This window comes from Salmo trutta, unplaced genomic scaffold (assembly GCF_901001165.1).
Source record: "Salmo trutta unplaced genomic scaffold, fSalTru1.1, whole genome shotgun sequence".
Classification (NCBI taxonomy): domain Eukaryota; kingdom Metazoa; phylum Chordata; class Actinopteri; order Salmoniformes; family Salmonidae; genus Salmo; species Salmo trutta.
This window is the reverse complement of record NW_021822706.1, coordinates 201,969-216,216: the sequence shown is the minus strand read 5'-3', so window position 1 is coordinate 216,216 and position 14,248 is coordinate 201,969. Positions and strand designations below refer to the sequence as shown.

Genomic DNA, 14,248 nt, shown 5'->3' with positions numbered 1-14,248 from the left:
CCCCATTCCCACCTGTTGTTGTATATGACCCCATTCCTACCTGTTGTATTTGACCCCATTCCTACCTGTTGTATATGACCACATTCCTACCTGTTGTATATGACCCCATTCCTACCTGTTGTATTTGACCCATTCCTACCTGTTGTTGTATTTGACCCCATTCCTACCTGTTGTATTTGACCCCATTCCTACCTGTTGTATTTGACCCCATTCCTACCTGTTGTTGTATATGACCCCATTCCTACCTGTTGTATTTGACCCCATTCCTACCTGTTGTTGTATATGACCCCATTCCTACCTGTTGTATATGACCCCATTCCTACCTGTTGTATTTGACCCCATTCCTACCTGTTGTATATGACCCCATTCCTACCTGTTGTATTTGACCCCATTCCTACCTGTTGTTGTATTTGACCCCATTCCTACCTGTTGTTGTATTTGACCCCATTCCTACCTGTTGTATTTGACCCCATTCCTACCTGTTGTTGTATATGACCCCATTCCTACCTGTTGTTGTATATGACCCCATTCCTACCTGTTGTTGTATATGACCCCATTCCTACCTGTTGTATATGACCCCATTCCTACCTGTTGTATTTGACCCCATTCCTACCTGTTGTTGTATATGACCCCATTCCTACCTGTTGTTGTATATGACCCCATTCCTACCTGTTGTTGTATATGACCCCATTCCTACCTGTTGTATTTTACCCCATTCCTACCTGTTGTTGTATTTGACCCCATTCCTACCTGTTGTATATGACCCCATTCCTACCTGTTGTATTTGACCCCATTCCTACCTGTTGTTGTATTTGACCCCATTCCTACCTGTTGTATTTGACCCCATTCCTACCTGTTGTATATGACCCCATTCCTACCTGTTGTTGTATATGACCCCATTCCCACCTGTTGTTGTATATGACCCCATTCCTACCTGTTGTATTTGACCCCATTCCTACCTGTTTCCAGTCTTCTCTTGTTCCAGAAGTTTGAGGATGGACTTCCCATCCATATCTGGAGGCGTATCCAGCCCAGCCATGTGCAGTATGGTGGGGGCCAGATCAATGTTCAACACCAGCTGAGGATTACTGGGGAGGAACAGTACAACAACGTCATCAACACCAACAGACACAAACAATGCTTGGCACTCAGCATTAGGAGATGGATTGGGGGGTAACTCCCTGCAACAGACTAGCGCCTGGTCCACTGGGTGTACTTGTACATCAAGCGACCTCACGCTACTGAAAAACAGAAACAGGAGATAGAGAAACAGGTTCCTACCCTATGGCTCATTCTGGCTTGGACAAGGCTTACTTACACTGCTCCAGGCTCGATGTTGGGCCCGCGGAGGAAGAAGGGCACTCTGATGTCAAAGTCATAGGGCATGGACTTCCCCTTGACCAGCCCAAACTGGCCGATGTGGTAGCCGTGATCAGCTGTGTAGATTATGTAGGTGTTGTCCAGTTCCCCACTCTCTACCAACATCTCATATACCTGGGCGGGGGGGTATATGAGATGAAAAAAAGACCACAGATGACAACTGGTTTGTTGCAGATTGTAAAATTATAAGGAAAAAACTTAGAACACTATCAAACCAAAAGCACAGAGACTCAAATAATGGTGAATTATGCCTTCATTACTGTGAGACTGTAAAACTCTATAAACGTACACTCAGAACCAAAAAAGCACAGACCAACAGCAAGCAGCTGACACTAATTGAGGAGTCCATAAACACAAACAATGTCTGGCAAAATTGGAAAAAAATTATAATAATTAACAACAGGAATTAGCGATACAAAATGGTGACATATGGACAACCCATTTTAAAACACTCTACAACACCGTTCAAATTGACACAAACGCAGAACAACGCCAAATCCATGAGAAGTTGAATGGATTAGAAAAAGCTATAAAGGACAATCAACATCCATTGGACTCCCCAATTACTGACCAGGAGCTCTATAAGAAACTTCAGGCTCTCAAATTTAAAAAAGCATGCGGACCTGATGGCATCCTAAATGAGATGCTCAAACTCACTAGTGCCCTGACATCTGGAAGCAAGGACTCATAACCCCAATCTTTAAGAATGGAGACAAATTTGACCCTAACAATTTGTGTAAACAGTAACTTGGGGAAGGTTTTCTGTAATATTATAAATGCAAGAGTTCTAAACTTCCTTAATAAGCACAATGTCTTGAGTAAAAGCCAAATTGGATTTATACCAAAACATTGCACAACTGATCATAATTACACCCTACACACCCTGATAGATAAACATGTCCACCAAAATAATACCAAAATATACGCTTGCTTTATCGACTTCAGAAAAGCATTTGATTCTATTTGGCATACAGGACAGTTCTACAAAGTTATTGAAAGTGGTAAAACATATGACATAATTAAATCAATGTACATTGGCAATACGTGCAGCCTGAAAATTGGCAAGAAAAGAACAGAATTCTTTAACCAGGGGCGGGGCCTTCGTCAGGGTTGCAATCTGAGCCCTGCACTCTTCAATATTTACATCATCGAATTGGCCACTATTCTAGAAAAATCCTCAGCCCCTGGTGTTAGTCTCCACAATTCAGAAGTTAAATGCCTACTCTTCGCAGATGACCTATACCTGCTGTCACCCACAGCACCTGGCCTACAGCAGAGCCTGGACCTGCTAGAGCAGTACTGCCAGACCTGGGCCCTGGCAGTAAACCCCAAAAAGACTAAAATAATGATTTTCCAGAGAAGATCCAGATCTCAGGGAATTAGACCAAAGTTCTCAATTGGTACAAAATATATAGAGTACTGTACACACTACAATTACTTAGGTTTAAAAATAAGCTCAACTGGACACCTTAATGAGGCAGTGAATGAACTGAGAGAGAAAGCACGCAGGGCATTCTACGCCATTAAAAAGCAAATTCAAATTGAAATACCTATTAAAATTTGGCTAAAACTAATTGAATATGTCATTGAACCAATTGCACTTTATGGCAGCGAGGTGTGGGGTCCACTTGCAAAACAAGATTTCATCAAATGGGACAAACACCCCATTGAAACCCTACATGCAGAGTTCTGTAAGATTCTCCTACGTGTCCAGAGGAAAACTACAAACAATGCATGCAGGGCAGAATTAGGCCAATATCCACTAATAATAAAAACTCAAAAAAGAGCAATTAAGTTTTGGAAACATCTAAAATACAGTGACCCCCTCTCATATCATTACCAAGCCCTGCAATGCCAAGAGCTGAGCAAAGAAAAGAGTCCCCTCATCCAGCTGGTCCTGGGGCTGAGTTCACAAACCTGTTCTACTAACACACTGAAGCCTCAGGACCAGAACATCCAATCAATCAGAATAAACCAAATTACAACACAGTCAAAACAAAACTACATTGCTTATTGGGAAACACAAGCACAAACACAAAGCAAAATGCAGTGCTATCTGGCCCTAAATCGACAGTACACTATGGCTAAATATTTGACCATGGTTACTGATCAAACCTTAGAAAAACCTTGACAAAGTACAGGCTCAGTGAGCACAGCCTTGCCATTGAGAAGGGTAGACACAGGAAAACCTGGCTCCCTGTAGAGGAAAGGCTGTGCAACCACTGCACAACAGCAGAACCTGAGACGGAGCTGCATTTCCTGACAAAATGTCAAAAATATAAAACAATTAGAGAGTGTCATTTCCCCAAATTTGAAATCCTTATTCAAGGTTTTAAAGACCTCTCTGATGAGGATAGGCTACCCATCCTGTTGGGGGAGGACGCAGAGAGCTGTGGGTTGGCAGCGCACTACATTGCTGCCTGCCATAAGTTGAGGGACAGTGTCTGACAGACCAATAAACCTGCACATGTCCTCAACTGTATGATTATTGTTATTGTTGAATGTATGGTTATATTGACCGTTGGTTATTGTTGTTACTGTTGTCCCGTTGACAATTTTTGATTCTCATTTTTATTTATTTTTTATATTGTAAATATCCAAAGTAAGCTTTGGCAATATGTACATTGTTACGTCATGCCAATAAAGCGAATTGAATTGAATTGAATTGAATTGAAAGACACAGATAGAGAGAGAGAGAGACAGAGAGAGAGACAAAGAGAAAGCAAGACAGAGAGAGAGAGACAGAGCGAAAGAAAGACACAGAGAGAGAGAGCGAGAGAGACAGAGAGAGAGACACAGAGAGAGAGAAAGAAAGAGAGAAAGAAAGAAAGACAGACAGACAGAGAGAGAGAGATAATTAAGATAAACTCTTTATGACCCCACTCTAAATAATGATCATGGTATTTTGAAAGAGAAAGGCGACCATCAGTAGCATTATTGGAATCCAAACTGACCAATGAGAGGAGATGAGCTCATAGCGATGTGAATTGACGAATTAATAAACAAAATGGTGGAGACAAATCCTCTTACCTTCTGTACAGAGTCATCCACTGACATGAGTGTTTGCAGTCTCTTTCTGTGCAGGAAGTTAGTGAACTCCATGTGGATGGGTCTCATGGGACCAGTGTACTGCATGATCCAGTGTTTATCCATGTTGGGGGCGTAGTTATAACTGGGGGTGCTGCGGAGATGACAGGAGAGGAGACAAGCAATGGTTACAAACAAGAGCTGTCTGTCGATACAGCGAGTCTGGGGGAGAGGGGACTTATGGGATTGGTGTGAGTTATAACAGGGGGTGCTGTGGAGATGACAGGAGAGGAGACAAGCAATGGTTACAAACAAGGCCTGTCTGTCGATACAGCAAGTCTGGGGGAGAGGGGACTTATGGGATTGGTGTGAGTTATAACAGGGGGTGCTGTGGAGATGACAGGAGACAGCCCAAAATTTGTTGAAAATCTTATTTTGACCCATTGTGTGTTTTTTAAATTGTTTTTTTTTATCTCAGTGGACATAAAGAAGACACTATTGAAAAAATGATGTTACAATATAGAGGCCATGAAATAAACAGAACCTGTCTTATAGAGAAGCAAAACCTGTCTTGAAGTGAAGCAGAACCTGTCTTGAAGAGAAGCAGAACCTGTCTTGAAGAGAAGCAGAACCTGTTTTAAAGAGAAGCAGAACCTGTCTTGAAGAGGAGCAGAACCTGTCTTGAAGAGGAGCAGAACCTGTCTTGAATGTCCCTAAACAGAACAGTCAACAGAGCATCAACTAACCATAAAGGAACCCTTTAAGGTTTCAGCAGTAAGCAACACACCTTGTGTCATTTCTCAGGGCTCAGCCTTCTTCAGGTGTCTGCGTCACAAATGGCAACCTATTCCATTGTTACGTGTTACGTTTTTTTTCTTGCTCCCCAATTTTCCCAGGTATACACAGACCACAACCCGTTCATGTTCTTGCACCGCATGTATAACCACAACCAACGTCTTATGCGTTGGGCGTTGGTTAAACAGGGTTATAATTTAGAAATTCAGCAAATAAAGGGTTCAGAAAACGTAGTTGCGGACGCTTTGTCCCGTGCCTAGTTAAAACATAATAATAGAACAAGGCATTGCCAACTAGGGGGTGTTGTAAGTAGTTGGTATTATAAGAAAATATGTGTATGTAAGGGTTTTATCATAAACACAGGGGTTTACTCTTTTTTTTGGGGGGGGGGGGGGGGCGTGTTACGTTTTTCTTGCTCCCCAATTTTCCCAGGTTAGTGTGTTTGTGGCCTAGGCATTACAGGTGTACCTAGTTGCGGCTGACCGTGGTGGGCGTGGCTGTAGCTGATTGAAGAGAGGATATCTGTTTGCCGTGTGAGAAGAGAGGAAAGAGGGGGAAAGAGAGGGGACACTTGTTTTTTTTTGGCTATTTGATGATTTGTTGTTTTAATATATCTTTGTTTGTTTTACAGCCTGTCCTCCTGATGTTCTCCACCCTACCTAGGTCCTGGAGAAGGGAAAAGGTAGATCTGCCCATGGGTGTACATTCTCACGTAGATAACCCATTGTTTTATACACTAGGTTAGCCGGGCGGGTGTCACCCTTGTATTTTCTTGGAACCAGGTAGGACAGTGGGTTAGGGTTTAGATTGTGTTAGGAAGGTTTAGGTGTGTAGAAGAGGAGGGACCTTTTGTTTATTTTCATTACTTGGACCCCGATCCCAAACATTCCCTTCTCTTACCTTCCCTTGTTGTTGTTTTGTTTCTTACTGATTATTTATGGGTGTGTTTTATATTGTTTATTTAAATAATTTACTAAACATCCCCTGAGGGTTAAAATTGAGTTCTGGTTGTGGTCTGATTTATTTATCGCCCATTGCACCCCACATTTCTTCCCATTTCATCCGTTTTACCTGGTGTGTTTAGGCCCAGGCATTTACGTCTCCTCCTCAGACCAGCTACACCCGAGGGGAGAACGTAATATCCATACATAGTCCACCACTTTAGTCCAGAGTCCTGGTCAAAAGCAATGCACTATATAGGGAATATGAGGTCATGTGAGAAGCAGTCTGTGGGTTCTACCCTTCTGTCCCCTGTGTTTATCAATCTCTCTCTGGGCGCTCTCTCTCTCTCGCTCTCGCTCTCTCGCTCTCTCGCTCTCTCTGCGCTCTCTCGCTCTCTCTCTGCTCTCTCTCTGCTCTCTCTCTGCGCTCTCTCTGCGCTCTCTCGCTCTCTCTCTCGCTCTCTCTCTCTCTCTGCGCTCTCTCTCTGCGCTCTCTCTCTCTGCGCTCTCTCTCTGCGCTCTCTCTCTCTCGCTCTCTCTCTCGCTCTCTCTCTCGCTCTCTCTCTGCGCTCTCTCGCTCTCTCTCTCGCTCTCTCTCTGCGCTCTCTCGCTCCGCTCTCTCGCTCTCTCTCTCGCTCTCTCTCTCGCTCTCTCTCTGCGCTCTCTCTCTCTCTCTCTCTCTGCGCTCTCTCTCTCTCTCTCTGCGCTCTCTCTCTCTCTCTCTGCGCTCTCTCTCTCTCTCTCTCTCTCTCTCTGCGCTCTCCTTCCCCCTGACTATCTCTCCTCTCACACCAAGACGACAGACCTGTTGCTTTTGGCTCGGATAAATAATTTGAGGGTTGGCACATGCTTAAGAAAATAATAGCTCTGTTAGACTCCAGACCCCAAAGTCAAGTTGACTACATGTCTTGGACTGTAAAGCTAATAATTAATGAATGTAACTATATTTAAAACCAATAATACTTTTAGACTTTTACCCAAGTAGTATTTTACTGGGTAACTCACTTTTACTTGTGTAACTTTCTCTTTCTAAGGTATCTATAATTTTACCTAAGTATGTCATTTTCTCCACCACTGGGTGTGGATGGGTGTCTGTGTGGATGGGTGGGTGGGTGTGTGTGGGTGGGTGGGTGTGTCTGGGTGGATGGGTGTGTCTGGGTGGATGGGTGTGTGTGTGGGTGGGTGTGTGTGTGGGTGGGTGTGTGTGTGGGTGGGTGTCTGGGTGGGTGGGTGTGGATGGGTGTCTGTGTGGGTGGGTGTCTGGGTGGGTGGGTGTGGGATGGGTGTCTGTGTGGATGGTTTTCTGGGTGGGTGTGGATGGGTGTCTGTGTGGATGGGTGTCTGTGTGGGTGTAAAGAGACAGAGAGAAGTATAGAACACGATGGATTTGATGTTGATGAAAAACGCTCCTGAGACACCAGCCAAACAAGAACACGTCCCACTCCATGTTCTGTTCAATGAGTTGCTTGACTTGGTAAGATCCAACCAATCCATGGTGGGCAACAGGTAGACCCCTACCTGTGGTTAAACGGGTAGACCCCTACCTGTGGTTAAACGGGTAGACCCCTACCTGTGGTTAAACGGGTAGACCCCTACCTGTGGTTAAACAGGTAGACCCCTACCTGTGGTTAAACAGGTAGACCCCTACCTGTGGTTAAACGGGTAGACCCCTACCTGTGGTTAAACAGGTAGACCCCTACCTGTGGTTAAACGGGTAGACCCCTACCTGTGGTTAAACGGGTAGACCCCTACCTGTGGTTAAACGGGTAGACCCCTACCTGTGGTTAAACAGGTAGACCCCTACCTGTGGTTAAACGGGTAGACCCCTACCTGTGGTTAAACGGGTAGACCCCTACCTGTGGTTAAACGGGTAGACCCCTACCTGTGGACCTCTTACATCTACACGTTCCGCTAGCGGAACGATTGCTCCAATATCCAATGATGGGCGGGGCGCGAAATTCAAACTCCTCTAAATCCGAAAACTTACACTTTTCAAACATATGACTATTTTACAGCTATTTAAAGACAAGGCTCTCCTTTATCTAACCAAACTGTCCGATTTCAAAAAGGCTTTACAGCGAAAGCAAAACATTAGATTATGTCAGCAGAGTACCCAGACAGAAATAATCACACAGCCATTTTTCAAGCTAGCATATAATGTCACATAAACCCAAACCATATCTAAATGCAGCACTAACCTTTGATGATCTTCATCAGATGACACACCTAGGACATTGTGTTATACAATACATGCATGTCTGTTCAATCAAGTTCATATTTATATCAAAAACCAGCTTTTTACATTAGCATGTGACGTTCAGAACTAGCATTCCCACCGAACACTTCCGGTGATTTTACTAAATTACTCACGATAAACGTTCACAAAAAGCATAACAATTATTTTAAGAATTATAGATACAGAACTCCTCTATGCACTCGATATGTCCGATTTTAAAATAGCTTTTCGGATGAAGCACATTTTGCAATAATGTAAGTACATAGCCCGGCGTTACAGGGCTAGCTATTTAGACACCCTGCAAGTTTAGCCTTCACCAAAATCACATTTCCTATAAGAAAAATGTTCTTACCTTGCTTGTTCTTCATCAGAATACACTGCCAGGACTTCTACTTCAATAACAAATGTTGGTTTGGTCCCAAATAATCCATCGTTATATCCAAACAGCGACGTTTTGTTCGTGCGTTCTAGACACTATCCCAATGGTAAATCTCGGCCACGAGCATGACGCAAAATATGACAAAAAATGTCTAAATATTCCATTACCGTACTTCGAAGCATGTCAACCGCTGTTTAAAACCAATATTTATGCAATTTATCTCGTAGAGAAGCGATAATATTCCGACCGGGAATCTGCCTGTCTGTAAACTGAGGAAAAAACCGAAAGCCGGGGGCGGGGCGTGTCACACGCCTAAGGCTTAGTCCATTGAGTGACCACTTAGCTTTTGCTCTCCTTTGTTTCAGCCAGGGCTTTGAATTACGTCATTCCTGTTTTTCCCGGGCTATGAGACCTCATTGGAGACGTGTGAATTGTCACGTAAGAGCAGAGATCCTTTGTAAACGATAGAGATAATAAAGAAGGGCAAGAAATGTTCAGACAGGGTACTTCCTGAACAGAAGCATCTCAGGTTTTTGCCTGCCATAGGAGTTCTGTTATACTCACAGACACCATTCAAACAGTTTCAGAAACTTTGGAGTGTTTTCTCTCCAAAGCTAATAATTATATGCATATTCCAGTTTCTGGGCAGGACTAATAATCAGATTAAATCGGGTACGTTTTTTATCCAGCCGTGAAAATACTGCCCCCTAGCCATAACAGGTTAAACGGGTAGACCCCTACCTGTGGTTAAACGGGTAGACCCCTACCTGTGGTTAAACGGGTAGACCCCTACCTGTGGTTAAACGGGTAGACCCCTACCTGTGGTTAAACGGGTAGACCCCTACCTGTGGTTAAACGGGTAGACCCCTACCTGTGGTTAAACGGGTAGACCCCTACCTGTGGGTAAACGGGTAGACCCCTACCTGTGGGTAAACAGGTAGACCCCTACCTGTGGTTAAACAGGTAGACCCCTACCTGTGGGTAAACGGGTAGACCCCTACCTGTGGGTAAACGGGTAGACCCCTACCTGTGGGTAAACAACAGCTTGGTATTGTGTGGTGTGAACTATTCAGACTAACACCCTTTAGATCCCAGGCTAGATGTTCACAATGGCACCATATTCCCTACGTAGTGCACTAACTTCGAACAGGTCCCATAGGGAATGGGTTACCATTTGGGACATAGTCATGCAGAGAACTTGTGTATAGTGTGACAGATGTCCAAGGTGTGTCCTGTAGGACTCTCCTATAAGGGCTGGGTTCATTCCCCTGACCCCAACATGACTGGTTCTCCTGGAGGTACCCAGCCTCCGGGAGAGGGAGGGGAAGGAGAGAGGCGGGGAAAGGAGGAGGGGAGGGGCAGGGAAAGGAGGAGAAGGGAGGAAGAGAGGGGAGGAGGAGAAGGGAGGAAGAGAGGGGAGGAGGAGAGGGGAGGAGGAGTGGGGAGGAGGAGAAGAGAGTGGAGGAGGGGTAGAAGAGGGGAGGAGGATTGGAGGAAGAGAGGGGGGGGGGGAGGAGGAGAAGGGAGGAAGAGAGGGGAGGAGGGGAGGAGGAGAAGGGAGGAAGAGAGGGGAGGAGGGGAGGAAGAGAGGGGAGGAAGAGAGGGGAGGAGGAGAAGGGAGGAGGAGAGGGGAGAGGGAGGAGAAGGGAGGAGGAGAGGGGAGGAGGAGAAGAAGGGAGGAAGAGAGGGGAGGAGGAGGAGAGGGGAGGAGGAGAAGGGAGGAGGAGAGTGGAGGGTTGGGTAAGGGAGGAGAGTGGCGGGGAGGAGAGGGAAGGGTTGGGGAAGGGAGGAGGAGAGGAGAGAAGGAGTCACCACACATCAGACCTTGGAAAAGGCTGGTTTGATGTCACTATATTGGTAGAAACACTACCGGTCAGAAGTTTTAGAACACCTACTCATTCAAGGGTTTTTCTTTATTTTTACTATTTTCTACATTGAGAAAATTTGTGAAGACACCCAAACCATGAAAGAATACATATGGAATCATGTAGTAACCAAAAAAGTGTTAAGCAAATCAAAATATATTTTATTTTTCTGATTTTTCAAATAGCCACCCTTTGCCTTGATGACAGCTTTGCACACTCTTGGCATTCTCTCAACCAGCTTCATAAGGTAGTCACCTGGAATGCATTTAAATTAATAGGCGTGCCTGGTTAAAAGTGAATTTGTGCCATTTCTTTCCTTCTTAATGTGTTTGAGCCAATCAGCTGTGTTGTGACAAGGTAGGGGTGGTATACAGAAGATAGCCCTATTTGGTAAAAGACCAAGTCCATATTATGGCAAGAACAGCTCAAATAAGCAAAGAGAAACGGCAGTCCATCATTACTTTAAGACATGAAGGTCAGTCAATAAGGAACATTTCAAGAACTTTGAAAGTTTCTTAAAGTGCATTTGCAAAAACCATGAAGCGCTATGATGAAACTGGCTCTCATGAGAACCGCCACAGGAATGGAAGACCCAAAGTTACCTCTGCTGCAGAGGACAAGTTCATTAGACTTTCCAGCCTCAGAAATGTTCATGGTCGAATTCCTGCAAAGAAACCACTACTAAAGGATACCAATAATAAGAAGAGACTTGCTTGGGCCAAGAAACATGAGCAATGGACATTAGACCGGTGGAATTTTGTCCTTTTGTCTGGAGTCCAAATTGGACTTCACTATATCATTAGGGGTGTAGTATATCCTATAGGACACCATATTTGGTCAGAGAGCGACGCATTCATGGCACGCCGATGATGCGGGCGGACATCACTTGAACGACTGTATCTCGGTCAAACAAGCACCAATCGGGGTCAAACAAAGCTAGCTAGATAGCCAATGAGCTGGGCTTTACGGGAGTAAACCATGTATATGTCGTAGAATGTAGCTTCTATGCTTGTACGACAAGCATGCCTTTTCATTTTGGACAAAAATTATAAGGATATTCAGAGTTGTGAAGTTATTAAAACTGGTTGTTTTGCAAATGTTGAACTTATAATATGGCTCCTAATACTTGGAAAGCTAAATCAAAGTCCAAGTATACAGATTTGATGATATTCCTGCAGAAAAATGTAATATGAATGCGAATGTCTCCTTCACGATTTGCCCAAATGTACCTGGGGTACTTCACACTAAAAGTCTTGTAGTTCACTCATACTTCAAGTTATCCATCTGCGCTGCCATCTTGTGGACACTATCGGAATTACAACAAGAGTGATGGCTAGAACTGGGACCTTTCTCTTGCATTTCAAAGATGGTGGTAGAAAAAGACCAGTTGTTTTTTTCTTTGTATTTTCTTCTACCAGATCTATTTTGTTATATTCTCCTACATTCAATTCACATTTCCACAAACTTCAAAGTGTTTCCATTCAAATGGTACCAAGAATATGCATATCCTAGCTTCAGGGCCTGAGCTACAGGCAGTTAGACTTGGGTACGTCATTTAGGCGAAACTTGAAAAAAAGGGGACTATCCCTAAGCCACCTAGGGGTCTAGTAACACCCCCCCCCAACTCCAACCAATGGAGAGGCCTAACTTAGCCCTGTCCTGAGAGATCGGAACGTTGCTGGATCAGAACCATAGGAATAGAATCAAGCTGATTGCTTAGACATTCTAGACAAAATCGGAGAGATAGGTAGGCACAAGTCTATGTAATGCTTTGTAGATTAGCAGTAAAACGTGAAAATCAGCACCTAAACTTTACTCCTCTCCCCTCCTTTACTCTCCTCTCCTCGCTGAAACAAATACAGTATGTAGTAGTGTGTGTGTGTGTGTGTGTGTGTGCATGAGCGTGCGTGTGTGTGTGTGTGAGGGTGCGCGTGTACAACTCACATGTGTTGGGAGGCATTAGGGAACATCTCTGAGTATTGTGGGGCTGAGTCCTCCGGCCCGTGGGGGGCAGCGTGGGTGATGACCATCAACACTGGCCGATGAGGGTACACCTTCTTGGACATACGGAAGAAGTTGATACTGTGGTTGGTGATCAGGTCCGTGAAATAGTCCTGCAAACGGAGAGAACAACAGGAATAACAAGTATTAGCTTTACAGCTGGAATCCTTCATGGTGAAACTTCCATGTCTGTTTGGGATATCACATCAACAAAGAAGATACTGCAAACAACCAACACAGTTTTAACACGTACAATAGAACAGCAGAATATGTCATTGTTTTGACCACGCGGGTTCAACGCTCCTCAGCTTTGTTTCATCAACAAAACAAAAACAATAACAAAGACGGTGGGGTGGACAGTGACGTTTCCAATAGTGCGGATTCCATCTTTAATTCTCATTGTGTGGATAAAATGTTTTGTATAGTACAGGTTAGGCTAGATCCAGAAAAGACGATTGGAGGCGCACAGAGCCACGACTACATGGAACTCTATTCCACATCAGGTAACTGATGTAAGCAGTAGAATCAGAAAATACACCTTATGGAACAGCGGCGGCTGTGAAGAGACACACACACAGATACAGACACACACACACGGACACAAACGCTAGCACATACACTCTACACACACCTATATTGTGATATTGTTGTATGGTGGTATTATACATTTTGAACTGTAGATATGTAGTGGTGTAATAATGATATATAATGTACTGTTTTATCTTTTGTGATGTAAGTGCTTTAATATGTTTGGACCCCCATTCATGATCTGACTTACAGTATAAGAGAAGGACACTCTAGAACTCTAGGACTCTAGAACTCCCGGGTACTCTACAACTCCCGGGTACTCTACAACTCCAGGGTACTCTACAACTCCAGGGTACTCTACAACTCCAGGGTACTCTACAACTCCCGGGTACTCTACAACTCCAGGGTACTCTACAACTCCAGGGTACTCTACAACTCCCGGGTACTCTACAACTCCAGGGTACTCTACAACTCCAGGGTACTCTACAACTCCAGGGTACTCTACAACTCCCGGGTACTCTACAACTCCCGGGTACTCTACAACTCCCGGGTACTCTACAACTCCCGGGTACTCTACAACTCCCGGGTACTCTACAACTCCAGGGTACTCTACAACTCCAGGGTACTCTACAACTCCAGGGTACTCTACAACTCTAGGAATCTCTAGGACACTAAAACTCACAGGTACCAATGATTTGATAGAAATGAAATTAAATGTAGGTCCTGCAATGCAGCAAGTGGCATCCAGAGCTGCAGAGAGATTTTGTAATACCAAAATCACCATCAATCAATGAAATGTACTTATAAAGCCCTTTTTACATCAGCAGATGTCACAAAATACTATACAGAAACCCAGCCTAAAACTCCAAACAGCAAGCAATGCAGATGTAGAAGCACAGTGGCTAGGAGAAACTCTCTAGAAAGGCAGGAACCTAGGAAGAAACCTAGAGAGAAACAAGGCTCTGAGGGGTGGCCAGTCCTCTTCTGGCTGTGCCAGGTAGAGATTAGAAGAGTACATGGCCATTAAGGCAAGATTGTTCTTCAAGATGTTCAAACGTTCATAGATGACCAGCAGGGTGAATCAGAGGTCGAGAAC

The 14,248-nt window shown here is 44.3% G+C and overlaps 1 protein-coding gene across 1 annotated transcript in view; it reads right to left on the bottom strand.

Annotated features, from left to right (window-relative positions):
- Positions 1–12,811, bottom strand: part of LOC115183925 (extracellular sulfatase Sulf-1) — a 43,260-nt gene extending 30,449 nt beyond the window's left edge. Inside the window, exons 1-4 of the mRNA XM_029744902.1 lie at positions 12,568–12,811; positions 4,411–4,561; positions 1,319–1,494; positions 960–1,088 (exon numbers count right to left, since the gene is read on the bottom strand). Of these exons, the coding sequence (XP_029600762.1) occupies positions 960–1,088; positions 1,319–1,494; positions 4,411–4,561; positions 12,568–12,797 (686 nt within the window). The 5' untranslated portion in view covers positions 12,798–12,811. The remainder of the gene's footprint in view (positions 1–959; positions 1,089–1,318; positions 1,495–4,410; positions 4,562–12,567) is intronic.
- Between the last annotated feature and the right edge of the window lie 1,437 nt (positions 12,812–14,248).